Genomic DNA, 19,095 nt, shown 5'->3' on the forward strand with positions numbered 1-19,095 from the left:
TTTTGCCCTAAAGTTCTGTTTGCCATGACTGTAGCTTTCTAACCAGCCTTCACTGCACGTGTACAGAACTCCATGTATGTCCCTTTAAATATTTTGACGTCTCTGTGTGACAAATTTTTGCTACTTAAAAAGAGAAATAAGAAACATTCGTAGTTTTAATTCTTTCATTTCAATTAAAAGTGCTTCTCTAATCTTTGGTGGTATCAGCTGTTGGCAAATACCAGTGTTGAGCAACAGGATATATGCAGAAAGAGGTTAAAATATTTTGCTGCCCTACTAAACTTTTGAATTACATATGAAGCAAATTACAATTTCATCCTTTCAATAATAAAGGAAAGGTCTTAAATGCAGAGTGATGGAATAATCAGGAGCACTGCTGCTTCCAAACAGGTGACAGTGTTGAAATTTTAATTCCATTAAATTTTGTTCTCTGGAGATGCAGTTTGTACTTTCAGCCATTTGTCTAGCCACATAAGCTGGAATGTGTTCAACATGCTTGCCAAGAACAAATCCATTGGAAGAAATGTTATACTTTGACCCAAGTTCAAGAAATTCTAAAGCAACAAAAGATAAATATTTCTGAAGACTTATTTAATGTTCAGCTTAGCTGTTTAGGTTTTTTTTTTCCTCCCTGTGATCTGATAAACACGTCCTTAATAGCATGGACATACAGATTTTCTATATATTTATTTCTGCTTTCCTCTATTTTAATATGACTCTTCTGTCCTTTGCAAAAAGTTTGTGTGTAGAATCCTGTAGCAACAATTAATTGAAACCAAATTTAATGAGAATTTCGCTTTGTTTTCCCAAATTCTCTGCAAATTTTAGGAAATTCAAGAATGCTAACACTTTACACAGATGTACTTATATTCTTTGTCTTCTATTTTTGAAAACCTTTTTCAGTAAGGTGTAGTGAGTATTTTGAGCATGAACATGTCTGGATCTTTCTTTAGAACTTGTATTTACTTTTAATTTTACTTGTATTTACTATTTCAGCACTTCACAAGTGCTGAAGCCCACATTAGTGTGTTGACCATGGATTTGACAAGGGATGATATCTGGGCACCCACATGGATGAGAGCTTTCTTGCTGAATACAAAGAAGGTTTTGACTTTGCTCTGTGAGTTGGACAGAGCTCCTGTTGAGAGTTGCTTGTTTTTCCTCTTGGACAGACCACAAGATGTGATGTAACAGGCTGATCTGTGGTTAATAGAAGTGGGTGAGATTGGAGCCTGGAGGATCAGCTTGATGCAAGAAATGAGCTCATGGATCCAATTTCTATATAATAAACTTAGTTGTTCTTGGAGTGCTGCATAATTTGGTTGCTTTGATGATAAGCTGAAGTTAATTTTATTATTCATTAAAAATAAATACAGTTTTCTGCATAAGTTCCTATCAATGCTAGCAGCTCTTGCTGCCACAGATACACTGTGCCCTAAGGAATGGGAGAGCATTACCAGAAGCACACAGGATTGCTGTGGAAGAACCAAGGACGTTTTGCTTATGGCTCTGGAGATCATCCAGGTGATCTGAAAAGTGTGAGGCCCTGCTTCTCTGCAGGTGCCATGGTTTTGCCCTTCAGAGGACAAGTGCCACATGTAAAATTGAGAATGACATGAGGGGATGTCATATATTAGCCTTTGATTGAGGGGAGTTGCAAGGAGGGGAAGAGAAAAATTTATGTACTTTATCCATGCTAGAAATATGATAAAACTTATTGGCCATGAGTCCTATTTTTGAAATTCATTAAAATTAATGAAGTAGCTTAAAGGTTTGTTTGTGCAGTGAACTTCAGGGACTCTTGAGGCCATGAAAGTATGTCCCATGGATACTTTTTCACTGGTTTTAGGGATTTTGTTCATGATGACTGGGGCTCTCAGGCTCTGTAAGTTGCTTTCTTGCAGGGGAAAAAAAAACCAACCAGAACCCAGGAAAAAAGAAAAATTATTTCTCAATCTCTTGGTCAGCATGCTGACATTCCAAAATGCTCTTTTCAGTGAGAAAATGCTATTTTGGGCATATGGTTTTAATGCAGCACCAAGGTGAAGGTTATTAATATTCCCTGTACTTTGACTGTAAATGGCTGTGAAAATGTATGCTTCTTTTTCCTGTTCAAGGTCAGGAACATTTCTGAAGTTCATTAAAGTCCTATTCCTAGTCCTAATATTAGTACAGCTTATTGACAGAAGATCAGGTTAGTTTGTGATTATGTTCTTAAAGCATTGCCTGGAGTGTTTCTAATCAATAAACAGTATATGTACCATAAGGATTTCAATACATAAGGATTTTTCTTTATGGATTTTCCTCTAATCCTTTTTCCCTTTATCTGTTGTGTTATTCCCTTTTTTACTCTTTCCTCCCTGAAATACCACAGTAAGCAAACAGCATGAAAGGAAGAACATCAGATGGTTTGGTTTCTGTAGGACTGAACTACAGCAAGTGACGTGCTAGGTAGAAAACTGGAAACATTTCAGAGTGCTCTGTGAAAGCACAGACCCACATGGGGGAATTAAGGTGGGATGCCACCCAAATTGTTTCTAAGTGGGGAATTTATTTTTGAAAGTGAAGGCAAGCTGCTTGCTCAAGATGAAAATTTACTTGTTTTTATGGCACTTTATCAGAGACTGCTTTCCCTTCCTTCAACTTTCATCCCACCACCTCCTGCCAATTTGTACTACATGCACATGCACAAAAGCAAACATGCCTCCCCAACCTAAAAAAACCCCAAACCTGGAGTATTTATACTCTTACTTTCCCTCAGTCCATCTGTCCTGCTGCTTCTGTTGTGACCCAGTGTTGTTTCGCTTTTCTCACTCGATGGGATTGCATCCCGAATTGCCACTTCAGGCACAGTACATGGTGCCACATCAGCTGTAGATGGGTGGTGAGCGAGAAGACACAGTGACATCTGTCAGCTAGAAGAAAAGAATGGGTTGGCAGAAACATTGCTGAAAATAAAATTGAGCAGCAGAAGGAACAGCAGAACTAAGACTCCATAATAGAGTTAAGGGAAGCGGTTTCACGCATTTATTTTCTATATTAAGGAACGTAAATTATAAAGTGTGTAGTTTGCAAAAGTGTGCATAAGTCTGCTATAGTTGCTGATTTTTTTGGCTAGTTCTTCTCCCTGAGGAGCCTGTGAGGTGTGTAGGGAATATGTACATATTCAACCAGTAGGAAACCTTTCTAGCTAGAGCTAGGATTTGCAGATCTGAGTTAGTATTATCAGCTTTGCTGGCATCCTTCTGCGCCTTCCAGACATTCTATCACCTTTTTGATCAGACTTCTACCTTTTTTTTGACTGATCACAACTGAATGAAAGAAATTTTATTTTAATATTTAAAAAAGTGTTTTGAGGTGGCTTCAAATGTATGACTTGACCTATTGAAATGAATGTTCTTCTTTTGTTTCTGTGACCCAGTCAGGCAGGATGCAACCCTTGGCACGCTAAGCAGGTGTGGATTGATCATTTGGTTGTCCTTCTGTCTTACCTCTGCTCTATGCATTTGACATGGTCAGTGGCTGAACAGCAGCTAAACTGCTTCTGAACACTCAGTGTCACTGAGGACTCTGAGTTTTGTTTAGCTGTGTGGATGGTTTAATGTTAGTGGAGTGTGTTTCCTACGTGTATTGGATGTTTAATTGCTGTGTCAGTACTGGACTCAAAACGTGTGTGGTACGAAGACACTTGACAATGGTATGAGCACACACCATGTCTAAATGCAAGTAATCTTATCAGAAATCAGGCTTCTTTTTCTCTTCTCTGATCCTTTCTTATCTTCTACCAACACGGCATGTGACTGTTCTTTGATTTCACTTGTCTGCATTAAGTAGGAGGCTGGAGCTTATCCTGTTAATGCTGTGGCTTGAAAGAAGGAAAGGTAGACTGAGCCTCCAAAAAGGACTAGGAGAAGCCAACATCATGCAATCACAGCATGGATTGCACTGTTCCAGAATTCAGTTTGGCCAGATTGGGTGGGACATCTGCTGAGATATTCCTGCAGGAATAAACAACTGCAATACCGGGAAATCCATTAATTTGCATTCAGTTGGGGTCTAGTGCACATCTGTTTAGGCAATGCAGCTGCAGTAGGACACTGCGGTTAACATCAGCCTGGAATTCTAGTTTATGGATACTGGGAGTTTGGCTTAAACTCTTAAAACACAGCAGTCCCAGTTTAGACTCATTATTCCTAGAAATGAGGTTTTAGAGGATTGCCTATCCCTTTTAGGATGTATTGCCTTTCCCTTCTAGGATGTATTGCATCAGCTTCTGCATGAAGCATGACTCCTGGCACCCCTTAGCACAGAAGGTCTGGGCTATGGCAGGTGTTTTCACTCACCCCTGTGTTTGCTGGCTGGGGCTCTGCTGTGCTGGCTTCACACTTGAATTATCGTCAGCTTTTAGGTTAACACGCCCTTGGTGAGAATAGAGGAGGTTCACATCTTGCTGTTTGTCCTTGGCTGGTCTGTAACAACTTGTTCTACACAACCAAACAGTTGCAAACAGAAGGGCAGCTTGCCCTCTTCAGGAAACAATCTGGAAAATAGGTCAGTGTTTGAATTAGGGTTCTGATGTGAGGGGTTTAAGAGTACCTTTTGGAGCTGGTTCTGATACAATAACTGCAGAGTCAGGCAGGGTTGATAAGGCTGCATCTGAATACACATTGTTTGTGTCTGGCTGGATATATGTAAGAGGAGAACGAGAGATTGCTGTGACTGAAGGTTTAGAAGGCTGATGAAACAAAACAGTTTTAAACCAGCTTTAAACTTTATAACAGAACTTGGATGGGCTAATATTCATTGAAAATACCTGTTACTAAAGGCTGGGGTTTACTCATTCCTAGTCATTACGGCTGCATAGCAAAGCAATTAGTTTGTGAAATTCTCATATAAATGGTGAGCACAGGGTACCACAGAGCTGGTGCCATGGATTTAGCACTGATGGGCCTGTCACAGGTGCCCTTTCTTGTTGCTTAGCAGTTCCATGCCTCCTTTTCGGCTTTTGCTGCTATAAAAATTCCAGATTGCATCTCATCAGTGTCTAGTAATTGACCATCACTGAGTAGCTCACAGTTTTGGGACCTCTCCTTTAAACTGTGCCTGTATTTTCCAGCCCTCCCTTTGTTCTTATCTCATATCTAAGCTGTTTGCTGTAACAAGAGGCACCTGGTGCCCAGCTCTAGCTCATACAATTATTCCTGGAATAATTTCTTACGCACAAGAGGCCAGAATTTGGGACTTGCATGTTTGGCATTGGAATGCAGACCTTTACCTGGCAGACAATGCTATTTTTACCAAGTCACTTAATACAAAAATGTATGTATGTTGTTTACTAATCATGATGTGTAAGGTTGCTTATGTTTGAGTTCATAACAAGCTAATAATTAAATACCACTCCAGCTGCTGTTTTTATGTTTTTATATTTAAAAAGACAATTAAGGTTTTAGAGCTGTGTGGCTCGTGATGAACAGTGCATTCAGCTGATGAACAGTTTAATCCTGAGTATCCTGATTTAATCCTGAGTATCCTGAGGATAGTGGTGTTCCAAGCTCACCCTAAGTACCATTTCTAATATAGGTACAGATTGGACAGAGAATATCAAGCTGTGTATGTGTACATACTTATAAAGAGACTTTGCTTAATCTCTTGCAGATGATTAATTCTCCTTCTTAAAAAGTAAAGAGGAATACATGGCTATGTGTCAGCAAAATCTGTTCACATAAAGATGAACTGTTTGTACCATATTTTAAGCATTAAAAAAAAGGAGTAAAATCTTAAAATGCTGAGAAATGTGTGATTTGCACTCCTGATATGTACACGAATCAGGAGTGCAAAAAACCCACATAACCCACAGATCACTTCAGCATTTGGATACTTAACTGAGATGATTCTTAATAGTGTGAGGGTTCTTTAGTAGCAGTGACATCAACGTGGTAATGTTATCCTCTCTAACTAGTGAATTGACCATCTGTTGAACAGGGGTTTATTAAATACAGAACAGAAAAAGTGTGTTTCTAATGAAGCTATATAATAGTACTTCAGTATTTTAAATTCTATGCCTGTGTAAATGGGTGTAAGGTTAGCCCTTTCCCAAAGGAATATGTGAATTATTTGTTTTCAGGGTAGGGGCAGTTGTGTTTTAAATTGTGATATGTTTTTCACAGAAGATGTAAGTAGTCTGTTTAAAAACAACCCCCAAAAACCCAAACAACATCATGCCCTCCCCCTCAGTATGTTGTTTCAGTTGTGGTGGAATTTTAGCTGGTTAGAGTTGAATTTAAAAAGAACCTAAAAACTATGCTGTTTATTAGAGGTGTTCTTGCCTTGTATACCCTTTCACTTTCATCCTGTTCTTCACACTTGGTGTTTAGTTTTTGTACATTAGCTGCTCTGACTAAGTCAGGAGGAATTGTTTTCCTAACAGTTTCACAAAAAACTCACAACTATAACATCCAGTTTCTAGAGGGCAATGGAATTATTTCAAGAGATGTCTAAGAGTGGGACCACATCTTTCCAAAGCTTAAAAAAAATAAGGGTTGTGGGCAGGGGTGAAAAAGCACCTGTCATTCTTTAGAGGCACAAACAAATATGGGTTTCCATATTCTCTTTAGATATGTGTATTTGGAGACTAGACTAGGAAAAGGCATGAGTAACTAACAGGATTGCCTTCTTTGGGAAAATCTATAAGACGTGCCAGAAATAAGGGAAATACAGCACCACCTGAAGTTTTGGGTTGTCTTACTTGGTATGGGCAGAGAGATAACTTGTCAGTCAAAATCCATCAGTGATTATCGTAGACAAATGTGTGTTTATTGCTTCAGCTCTCGCTCAGTGCAGTTATTAATTTCCTGTCAAAGCAGAAATACACAGAGACATTTCTGTGCTGCTGTCTTCATGCATCCCACATCACCCTTGATATCCTCTGTCCACTCTCCTCTCAGGTACCAAATAATGGCTCATTATAGGGATGTGGTAATCACTAACTGGGGAATAGTTGTGTTGCAGTCCTTGACAGCTGTCAAATGTAGGATTCAATATTTACCAAAGTCAGTGCAGCTGCCCATGGAAGCGCCGGGAAGCACAGGGATTCTGCTTTATAAACCTCCATGGCCACCAGCAGTGCTGTAAAGTTAATTAGTTAAGTACATGTTGTTGGGCACTCCTGAAGTTGCTGGCCACTGGAATTTCTTGAGGAAAAATGCGGCTGGTTGGTGATGTTTGGGGTTTTGGGTTTGTTTTTTTTTGTTTGTTTTTTGTTTGTTTTTGTTGTTTGCTTGTTGAAGTAGTGGGGGCCATTCTTCATCTGTCAAGGAATTTTAGTCCATTCTTATGGCAAAAATTTAATAGTTGCTGTCTACCTTCTTACTGGTTTTGAGTGGATTTCAGATTTATTTTTCTGTTGATAAACAGGAAAGTCAACAGCTCTGTTTAAGTAGATCATTCTCATAGATCAGTGTCATTATGCTGTTTTTTATACCATCTTTTTTTCTGTTCTAGAACTTTAAAAAGAAGACTGTGAGATACTTGCATTTTTAATTGCTGTTTTTAATGTTAATTGTGTTCAGAGTTTTTCCCCCTAAACAGCTAGTCATAAACAATCATTAGCACTTGTCTGTTAAAATATGGTGGTGATAGGTTTACGTTTTTTTTCAGTGTTTTGTGCTTCACAAACAAGTGATAATTTGGGAAGAAATATTGACTGTTTAACCACAGATCTTATTGCTGTAGAGGATGCTGTCAGTGCTTACTTTAAATTAGGTCACTGAGGGAGTTTATCTTGAATATTTCAGATTTCTTTTTAAAGTTGTGATGTTATTTTAAAGTATGGAATTTTCTATATTTTATCGCACCCAATATTACAAAAGAAGAGTAAAACTTTCAGTTTTAATGAAATAATAATATTCTCCTATTCAGTCAGCCCAAAAATATCCCAAGGCTATAGTTAAATAAGCAGAAAGAAGTAAAACTTCTCCCTGCCATTTCTTGGAAAATTAACTGAAGTTTATGGAAAGCAGCATTAAACAGAGTCCTTCATTTTCCCTGTTGAGACTGTTCATTTTCTTTACTGAGAGATTTTCAATGTGAACAAAGTCAGCTTGAGGGCTTTATAATGTTTTTCACTGTACTTGCAATTAATTTCTCTGCACCATTCCTCCTTAAGCAAAAGATGGCTGCAGATTGCTCTTTTAGCAACGGGATTGCCTGGGACAGTGTCTGCCTTGCCTGCTTTAGGTTTAAGTAATGCACCTTCACTTCTACAATCAGTCCTAATCAATGCTGTGAACTGTGCACACTCAAGACATGCTGGAAGATAAGTGCTCCAAAGTATTCCTGTCCCACTGCAGAACTCCTGGCTCAACTGGAAGTGGATCTACAGGGAGTTTTAACAAGCAGGGGGGAGCACTGCTAGCAGGCATCTGAGCAATTATCCTATTAAAACACAGCAACATCTGCATTATCAGTGCGAGCGCAGAATGGAAGGGAACATTATGTTCTCTAATCCTGTCTGGGAGCATTATGAAGTTAAAAGGATAACATTTTGCCAAATCTGTGTTCTAACGTGATAGGTTACTTAATTACCTTTTAATTACCTCTCTTGTAGTTGAACTTTCAGCTAAGGACCCTGCCTTTAACTCCCATCACAGACCATTTCTCACCTTTGGATTGTTTATGCCAGGTTTTATAATTGAGTTTACCTTGAAAAGTTGGTCCTACTATATCTTCAAGGCCTTTATTACAGTTCTTTTCCCCTTGTGTATGAAAAGCTCTGAGAATATTAGTTTATGTACAAAAGACATGTAGCATTAAGAAGTTTGTGTTTTCAATTTAGTTGCAAAGAGCAAACTGGTTGGAGTATGTTTTATGAATAAGGAGTAACTATGCACAGCAGAGGCCACACAGGAGCAGCAGATTATTCCAGCCTCCCAACTGCTTGCAGTGGAAGCCAGGAGAGTGTATTGGCTTAAATAATGTAGATTTCTTTTTTCCTCTTTACCCCTGAGGGAGTCTGATTTCCTGATCACCTATCTAGCCATATGCTGTAGCTCTTGCCAGGAACTCCAAGCAGTGTCACCGCCAGCTAAAATTACTTGTTTTCTGAGAACTGAATTACATTGAGAATTGTCTTAAATTGCTGCATTGGCAACATCGCAAAGTTTTGCGTACACTCACAAAAATAAATATGTAACAGCAGCCTAACTTTGAAATTCAGCTTAGAAACCACTTCAGGCAGTGGAATTTGATCCAGATCCTGTGAGGTGTTCTCCACCTGCTCGGGCACATCGCTCCTGCTTTGTTGTCCTTCCAGTGCTTTTCTCAGCTTCCTTTTGCTCTGGCTACTACAGCACAAGGAGACATGCAAATTAAACATTTACTAAGCAAGCACATTGTCTGCTCCTGGTTTGTAGCAGTTAGAGGAGAGAGCTGGTGTGGCTGGTAAAAACTTCAGGTGTGCTAACTATGCTTTTTCTCTTTCCTCTTGCAACAGGATGGAACTGAAATATGGATATGTGTTGACAAAGGAGTTGGAATAAGACTGAGTCCTGCTCTGTGATATTTATATACCTGGACCATGAACTTGCTGTTTGACTTCATGCTTTAGGAACCTTTGTAGTAACTGTGTGAAGCTGTTGGGAATCATGGCATTCTCTCCATGGAAGCTGTCCTCTCAGAAACTTGGCTTTTTCCTGGTGACTTTTGGTTTTATTTGGGGAATGATGCTTCTGCATTTCACTATTCAGCAGCAAACGCAACATGAAAGCAGTTCAGTCCTGCGTGAGCAAATTTTGGAACTCAGCAAAAGATACATCAAAGCATTAGCTGAAGAAAATAAAAATGTGGTTGATGGGCCTTATGTTGGGACAGTGACAGCATACGGTAAGTGTGTTCTCTGGATTATTTGATATTCTTATTAAGGCTTTTTCCTCAATTGTTCAAACATTTTACTTTATAATGCTGCTCAATCGGCAGTACTTTACCCTGTGTATTTTCTGTACAGATGGAGAAAACAGTCTTCCCTTGTAAGTATGAAGTGGGACAAATTTTACATTTCCAATCACTTGGAAATGAAGCTGTCTGCTAATTTTTATTACATCTGTCTAGCAGCTCTATCTAGTATGCCTAAGGTTATTTGTTAGAACTCAGTTTTTAAAAACTTCTTTGGTGTTTCTGAGAAATTTGGGAGGCTTTCCCGTTTTTGTTTCAGTGATCTGAGAAATTCCCTGTGGAAAAACTTGCCGTAGTTATAAAATGGAGACCTGCTATATTTATTTCTTCTTTCCCATTTCACTTCTTTGTTCAGTCAATTTACTTAATGTTTAAGTTTATCTATCTGGCATAATCCTAAATTAAACTTAAGTATATCCAATTTGCCTCAGGGCAGAAAACTCTGTGAGTTTTAGTGCTTTGTTTGGCAGTAAGTTTTAATGCTTACTCTCTTCCAGTTTGTACATGGTAGTTAAGCTTTTGTGCATGTGTCAGACAAAGCAAGCAGAAAAGAACAAACCATGTTAACAGGAAATATTAAATAAAACTATAATCAAATTTCAGGTTAGGTGTGGTTCCTTTTCAGTGTGTAAAGATCATATAGTACCCCTTACTTGTTTAGCATTTTTTAGACTCGCTTTCTTTCCTACATACCTATGCACTTTCAGGCTGTCTGGGAAACTAATTAGTCATCTAGATTTGTTTTCTTTTATAGTTGTCTTAATATTCAGCTCTGGAGAAATTGAATAGATAGTTTTTGTGTGCTTAGACAAAGAATGTAGACTGGCATGCAACAGATATAATAGCTGCACCTTTTTCTCTAGTATTCTCCTAATACTCTACTTTTTGGTGCATGCAGTGAAAATATCCTGCTGGAAGATCCTCTCCCTGTCTTGTTTCTGCACTCCTTTTTCCTCTGAAATGCAAATCTTTGTGTGCTTTTGGTTGCCTGTAAGCCTGAGATTATTGTCCCCAACATAGCTACCAATTCTATTGCCTCATTGCTTAAATAACAACCTGCCTTTATTCTGTAACTCCTGCTTTGTGGCAGCATGTTGAACTGTACTGGAATTGCAGCCTTGCAGAGCAACACCAGCAAAACAGAGTGGTAGGAGATCAATATTTGGGTTCAGGATCTCCAAGCAAGTAGGGATCCCTAGAGGATTGTGTGATTAGGCTTAAAACAAAACTTTATCTTCTGTACAGCCATCACCAGTGTCCTGTTACTGTGCAGAGGTGCTTGATGGTAGGTGAATTGAAGAAAATAGACAAAAACCCCAAACAATCTGCCTCCAGATATTGAAGGTAACTGCATTAATATGTGCCCAAGCAAGGTCTGAGGATACAGGATATCCATAAGATAAATTCCCCTGCAGCTTGTTGCCTGTGGCATTAATTTCCTGTTCCAAATCCTGCTGAGGAATAAGCTGACTTGCCTCCAAACACTGGTCAAGTTCCCAAGGAGAAGTTAAACTGCATTTGGAAGGAGTGAAATAACTTAGGAACACTTCTGTGAAGGGAAAGCTAAGGTTTGTGTTTCAAGTCCATGGCTGAGAAGATTTTTAAGATTAAAGACTTAAATTGGAAGTTTGGCCAGGTGATTTCAACAAAGTAGTTTGGAAAGATGCAAAATAATGGTAATGTTATTATGTAAAATATTACAGGCAAAAGCACTACAGTGTGTGAATAACACCATATTAAATAATACTTTATGAAAGTGGGTAATTACTTAATAAGTCAGTTAATTTGCTCTGTTTGGCATACCAAATGACTTGTTGCTAGTAAATAATCAGGTTAGCTCTTCAGAAATAAACACATTAATGACTGATGTTAATAATAATTGGTAGAGATTTCTTCATATTCTGTGAAACTTAATGCTCTTGCTTATTTAGCCTTTTTATTTTTCCTAATATTATCCCTTGATTGCTTTAAGTGAGTGCAGTCATGATTTCCATGTTCAAGAATAAATTTAATGTTTGCTTGATTTGGCTGCTTTTACCCACCCCAAAGCTTTTCAGTCATTCTTTAATTGTGGTTGGACAGCTTGTTTACTTTCTCACTTTTTCTTTCTACCATGTATTCACCTATCATGTAGGTGGATCAAACATTTTTCTTTTAAAAGTTATAGTTCTGATATATACAGTGAATATTAGATTTTTCTTTGTAGCAGTAAAACAGTTGTTTTAAAAAAATTCTGTGAATCTGTGCTTCTGCCCTCCCCTCCTCTAAGTAGCCTCCACCTGCCTTTTTGTTCTGATTCAAATTCCACCTTCTGATCTTTACAGCACAAAGGAAAACATGGTTATAATGAGAAAGGCCTTCTTTATGGCACCATGGAATAAATATAACTCTCCTTTTGTTTGGGGGCAAGAATTATAAACTTTCTAATGTAATAGCATTTTCTTATTTATTCTCTCATTTGCACAAGAATTGAGATAGTCATGGAAAAATAAAAAAAAACCCGCAATGAATGTGGCAAAAATGCAATTGATGCAGAGACAGTGGAATCTCTTCAGATGTATGGAGAAGTTTCCTATTACAAATCAGGAAGTTATTTGATTCTAAAGTTGTGTAAAACAGCAAATGTATTATACCAATACACATGCAATTATTTTATGTAAATAAATGGAAAAATAATTTCAATTTCTTATACCAAATTCTTTAATCTTTACAAGGGTAAATGAATGAGGGACAATGGTTTTCTCTTCCTTGGCTTGTTGCCATTATAATTATAGTTTAGTGTGATAGTGGTCTAGTTTTCTCTTCTTGCCCACAGTTCTTTGAGCTTGCCAAACTGTCTGTGTTTCTTCAAGGAATCTGAACAAAATAAAAGCCAGTGAAAAAAATATCAGAGAACTCCTTCCATGCTGTCATTTGATATGCAAATTCCTGTTATTGTTCATTGCTTTCCACACCAAGAGAGTGCTGTGTCAGACCAAATAGAGACAATCACCAACAGCCTGAAGAAAGGATACATGATTTTTGGTGTTTTGTGAACACAACAGAAAGGTTGAACTTCACTTTTTTTTTTTTTTAATTATTATTTATTTTTTATTTGCCAGTGCAGAAGCTAGTTATGGGGAGGAGATGCAGGAGAAGGTTTTTGTACTGGCTCAAAGCTGTCCCTTTTGGGGAAGGGATTTTTGTTCCCAGGTGACAGAGTATCTAATACACTGTTCCTCTGGTAGTGCTTGAATGTGGATTTAGGTTTAGACTCATTATTATTTAAGCAGCTTCTTATTACTTGAGCCATTGCAAAGCAAGCATTTTTCTGCTCCCTTAAAGGCTCACATTTCACCTTGAATGTGGATATCTATATGAGTTGCAGTGTACTTTGTAAAATAGACAGAATGACAAGTTCCATATCCAGGGAAACTTGTATTTGAGGTTGAACAAAGTAGGGAACATGAATGCCTAGAGCTGTTAATGGCAAAGATTTGCACTGAGAAAGTGTCTCTCTATATATGCATATCTCCAGTCTCATTCTTGTACCTATTTTTTGATTCTGTCTGACAAGTGTATTGCATTATTAAGCAGTTTCACTTTCCATTTGCAGATTTGAAGAAGACACTTGCTGTGCTGCTGGATAATATCTTGCAGCGCATTGGGAAGTTGGAGTCCAAGGTGGAAAATCTTGTACTTAATGGGACAGGAGCAAACTCGACCAACAATACTACCACTTCTGCTCCCAGCTTAGGAGCAGCTGAAAAGCTTAATGTAGCAGGTGTGTATGGCAATTACTGAAATTATTTATGGGCTGTTTTAATCTCTACTTTTGCTTTCTTGACCATCACATGCTTTTTCAGTGTTAGATGTTTGGAATATATTAGAAAACAAAATTCAAAGTCTAGCCTTTATCAATGACAATATGAAGCCCAAGCTCAGAGGAAGATCTTTCTTCTGTGGTAATTTGAGCACATGAAGAAAATCAGTTTCTCTGCTCAAGGGAATAGTCTTCCTGTTTATAGTAGATGTTTCATGCTTTAAATGGTTGCACTTTAGAATGATGAAACTGGGGAGGGGTTTTCACTCTAAGCCTAATTATTTGGGTTGGTATCAATCTGCTTTTCCCATTCTACCATATGCACTTTATTGGTTATTATTAACTGAAAGAAAATATTTGTTATATTTGTTACTGGTCATGATTTAAAAATATCTTTCCCTGCAGTGTTTAATGGCTCTTAGGATCTGATACAGAGAGGTCACCTACCTGGTACCATCAGCTAAAATATAAACATGTTTTGAGATGACATTTGAAGTCATTAATTTTGTCTTCAATGAATGGACTGTTTTGTTCTGCCACTAAGTCACAACAGACACTGTCAGTCCTGACTCATAGGAAGGTCTGACTCTAGTGATCATTGCAGTTCCAAACAGAGAACAGAGCAGAAGAGTTAAGGCAACTTGGTAAATAATTTGATAACTGTGCTCCTATGTCTTGTCTGTCCTTGGGGTTCCTGAAAAAATAAATACTTCTGTTAAGAACATGTTACTTGCTTAAATTGCTCAAAATAGAGAGGCAAATGGTGCCTTTGATAGGTAAATGCCACTGCAACAAGTCTAGGAAAGCAGATTTGCAAGTGATTGCCTGATGACAGTATGGCAGCAGAGTTGCTCTCAGCTGCTCAGTCCTAACTGCATTTTTCTGTACCAGGCTGCTGAAATCATGTTATCTCTTGGTCAGACAGACCTTTCCCTCCCCTCATTTTCCTTGGTGACACTGAAGGCAGATCAGGAACAAGTACCTGAAGAGGTGCAGAACCTGCAGGTTGCTGACAGGCTGAGCCACCTTCCTGTCACAAGGCATCCAGCACAATCTTGGTTGGAAAAACTTCCACTGAGATGGAAAGGGAGCGAGAACAGCATTGGTAGAGTTTCTGGGCCATATATAAAATGAAAAACATCGCTGTATGTTTTCTTTTTGTGGCTGGACAAAAGAGACTTGATGCTGTTATTTCCTTAGATTTGCAGGTGATCAGAACACGCATCCTCATGTTTTTGCTTTAAAATTTATAGGCGAAGGTTCATTGTTCTTACCTGAACAGGAAACATCTTTCATCAGTTCTTAGGGTGAGCTGAATGTTGCTTATTATTCTTTGAGTGGGCTAGATTCACAATTTTGATATTCAGGAGAAACACCGAAGGAGCCTGGTAAGCGTTTTCAGTTTGCAATGTTTGCATAGCTTTGTGCTGCCTGAGGCTTGCTCTGTGGCAAACAACACGATTGCTCTTATTAGAGCAGCAGGTTTTTTACCTTTGACTCTTGGTACACTGAGTTTAAAATGTCTGAAGCAACCATTCAACAGCAGCCACAGGAAAAACCTTTAGGTAACAGTTTCTTAAGGTTCGATTAATGTCTTGTTCTATGTCTGGGTAATGTCACTGCTCAGGTGCCTCTGGGCTGGAGAGTACCAAGGGTTAGAGTAGAGCTTGAAGCTAATCCCTGTGTTAAGTGCCTGCTCTTCATCCATCTGAAGCAATCAGTGGCAATTACTCAGATCAGAGGCAGCCAAATGGAAATGAAAATCTTGTTTCTACTTCTTCCTTCATGGCAGTTTCCTGACAGCACGCTCTGGAAGCCATATGATTTTGGCATAATGACAATATAAATATCTTCTCTGATAAGAAGGGATTATTCAGAAAATAAGCTAGGTGAGGACATGCTGATTACAATACCAGTGTTGGTTTTGTCTGCAATAGTTCAACATCCCTTTTATATTGTGTTAGAGCAATTGAGGTAATCTGAAAATTATGATGAAGGCATTTTGTTACCCAACAGTTTGTCATTTTACTGGCATTGAAACACATATGTATACAAATACAGATGATATTTTTCTTTACAACATTCAGATGTTACACTATGAAGTGATCACAAAGCAAGCATGTTAGGATTACCCTTCTCTTTACCAGCTGTAATGCTGACTTCAGACAAATTCATGTTAGCTATTGTTAATAATTTTGCTCTTTCTGTCCAGACAATGATAGTGTTTGTAGAGCATCTGGTTAACATCATGTTGAATAATTTTGGTGATTTTTTTTTTAAAGGCTTCTTGAGTTTGTTTGGTTTGGGGGGGTTTTTTGGGTTTTCTTTTGCCTCAGAGGTGCTGCTTAAAACTCTGAAGTAAATTAAGCATTTTACAGCCTTTATATTTGTCAGTGAAACAATGCAATGTCACTAGCAGACTTTTCTACAAGGATCCTCCTTCCAGTAGAGCTATGTCATGCATTTATTGGTTTTGGATTGAGATTTCACAGTACACTGAGACCTCTGATTCTATCATTTGTCCAGCCATGCCCCTTTACCTATTAGAAGCCTTTCTGAAATAAGTGAGGCTTCATGTTCACCCTGGAATCTACTGACACTGCTTGTAAACCTTGGTAGTGAAGAGTGGAGTCACAAATCATCTTGAGATCTGCATTTTGTCCTCACTGACCTTGTGTAAAGGTTCCTGTTTTATATACTACTGGAGCAGATAGAAATGATAGAACATTGAATGACAGGAAGGTGGTTATGCTGTAAGTATTTGTCCTCACTGCTGATTATGGCAAATTAAAAAGCAAAACATAGTATTTTTCTTACAATTCAGAACTGACTATGATGGGCAGGTTAGACTGGTCAATCTGAATATACTGTAAACTTTTCTTCATTGTGTATTTTCAGTATTAGTAAGTCTTTCATGAAAAAAATAGTACTCATCTGCAAACTAGGAACAACAGATATGATGATTAATCAGCATTTCTCCTTTCAAGGCCTCTCTACAAGTGCAGAAGTAAATAAATAGCAAAGTTTTTTGGTTTTGTTGTTTGTTTTTTTTAACCAGTGTTCAACAAAACAGTATGCAGTCTTGACTGTGTAAGGCAAGATGGGCCACAAAGTCTGGAGGCATCCAGTGCTGGGCCAGGAAATGTTGAAACCTGGAGTTTATAATAAAATCCATTGTAATTTACTTCCTGAGCAGTATGAGCAATGACTTCTCTGAAAGAGACTGACAACAGAAGAAAAAGGAACCACTAACTTTGGAAATAATCAAGCTGTTCAGCAGTTTGGAAAAAATATCTTTGTTTTGAATTATGAAACAAAGTTTTTTTTCTTTTTAAGTTGTTCCACATCTGGCTATCACGTGTGGTGTAGAACTGAAGCAGCAGTGGTGAAATCTGCCATGGAAATATCACTCTGTGGTGCTGTGGAGAGTTTTTGGCAGATAAAAGGATCTGAAGAAAATCCATCTGGATTAGGCTCCTTCATGATAAAAAAGTGATAACAGTAGTAGGAATTACTGAGGATTTAGCAAAGACTGTAACTTAACTGTCTCTGAAGCAGGTGAACTCAAACTTTCTTTTGATTCAATTTTGAGTTTTGATCCCAGGGCTGGAACACCTCTCCTAGTGAAGACAGGCTGACAGACTGTTCAGCCTGGAGAAGAGAAGGCTCTAGGGAGACTTTGGAGCCCCTTCCAGCACCTAAAGGGGCTACAAGAGCTGGGGAGGGATTATTCACAAGGGCATGGAGTGATAGGACAAGAGCAAGTGGCCTTAAACTGAAGGAGGGCAGGTTTAGACAAGATATTAACAAAAATTCTTTGAATGGTGAGGCAGTGGCACAAGTTGTCTGTAGAGAATGTGGACTCCCCATCCCTGGAAGTGTTCAAAACCAGGCTGGATGGGGCTTGGAGCAGCCTGGTGTGGTGTAAGGTGTCCCTGCCATGGCAGAGGATTGGAACAAGATGAGCTTTAAGGTCCCTTCCAATCCAAACCAGTCTCTGATTCAGTGACTCTCAATATAATTGTGTATATGGTGACTGGACTGTGTATTCATACCCTTACTGTGTTTAGCTTTAGTGTGTTTAGTGTGGAGCTACACCTAGTTCTCCCTCTGAAGTTAGTTTTGTGGAATCTTTCATTAAGGGAAGCCCAAGAGCAAAACAGGTTTTTTTTCTCTTTTTGGCTGTATGAAAAGATAGTAGAGCAGAAGCTCTTAGTAGCATAAATATCGTTAATCCTAGAGGAGCTGAGGATGGGACTTGTGCTAGAGGGTGAGGCTGCATAGAATATGTTGAAAAGCAAAGCTGTGAACACTTGGGGAGCTTGAGTGGGAGCTTAAGTGTTACTTTTTTTCTTCCCCCTTTTTAGATCCATGTGTAAAATCATAAGCATATTTTGCTTTTTCTACTTTCTTCCACAAACAGTCTGGTGGTTTTGATACTGACAATTTTCAACTACTTTTTCAAAACCTCCATTTTGTTTATGAAGGAGTGAATTGTTAATAAAGATGGTTATTAAGCTTTGGCTGATTGGTTTCAAAAGCAATAAAGCCAAGTTTCCTTCTCTCTCTCTCCTCTATTTATCTAAGTTGTATCTGAAAAGCTTCTGAGATATTTGATAGCCATCCTTTTTGCATTTGTGGGAAGTAATATATTCCCATACACAGAGGAAAGTATTAATGTAAACTTTGGGTGTCTAGGAGATAAGAGTTTTGCTCAGCCTTTAGAACAGGAAGCTTTGAGGCACTGCTGCAAATGACGCTCTAAGTAAATTGAAAGTTGCTGTTGTAGAAATGATTAAAGGGAAATGAGGAAATACAAAACCATGGCACTTTCAAGCAGAGCTTGTCTACAGGGCTGCCACTGTTGGAGCTGCTGCTTTGGGTCCATGTGAGAGGCACAGGATCAGTTTGGTTTAGGCAACTTGGTTTTTAACAGTTGTGCTTTTCTAAGATAATGATAAAAGAAATCCTTGATTTTTGTGGGACTGAATTGTGCTAACACAGTTCATCAGATAGGGCAATCTGCCTGCACAAACATGATCAGAGACTCAGTCGTCTGTTTTCTTCATGTGGCTTTTTTGGTAAGCAGTGGGGGTGGGGTTAGTGTGTCGTGTTGTGAAATGGGTTTGTTTAAAGGTGATCATCGCCCTTTCTGTGCTTCTTCAGTGAAAAAGCTAAATTTTCTATAAGCATGACCACCTAATGCCCCAGACAGTATAATTGCACTGAAAACTCTGCCAGCCTGCTTGTTTACAAAACATTTTTTTGCCTTGAAAACTGCCACTTTGAGTGCTTTTAATTGTGTGGTTTTGATCCCACAAAAATGAGCAAGGGAAGGATGATGT

At 38.5% G+C, this 19,095-nt stretch overlaps 1 protein-coding gene across 2 annotated transcripts in view; it reads left to right on the forward strand.

Moving 5' to 3' along the window:
• MGAT5 (alpha-1,6-mannosylglycoprotein 6-beta-N-acetylglucosaminyltransferase) overlaps window positions 1–19,095 on the forward strand; it is a 114,410-nt gene that overhangs the window by 33,255 nt on the left and 62,060 nt on the right. For both annotated transcript variants that reach the window (XM_085067077.1, XM_085067078.1), the window contains 2 exons: window positions 9,491–9,879; window positions 13,544–13,711. In XM_085067077.1, coding sequence (XP_084923203.1) covers window positions 9,642–9,879; window positions 13,544–13,711 — 406 coding nt within the window. In that variant the 5' untranslated portion in view covers window positions 9,491–9,641. The remainder of the gene's footprint in view (window positions 1–9,490; window positions 9,880–13,543; window positions 13,712–19,095) is intronic.

The sequence above is a fragment of the Lichenostomus cassidix genome, chromosome 7, assembly GCF_008360975.1.
Source record: "Lichenostomus cassidix isolate B80296 chromosome 7, HeHo_3.0, whole genome shotgun sequence".
Taxonomy (NCBI): domain Eukaryota; kingdom Metazoa; phylum Chordata; class Aves; order Passeriformes; family Meliphagidae; genus Lichenostomus; species Lichenostomus cassidix.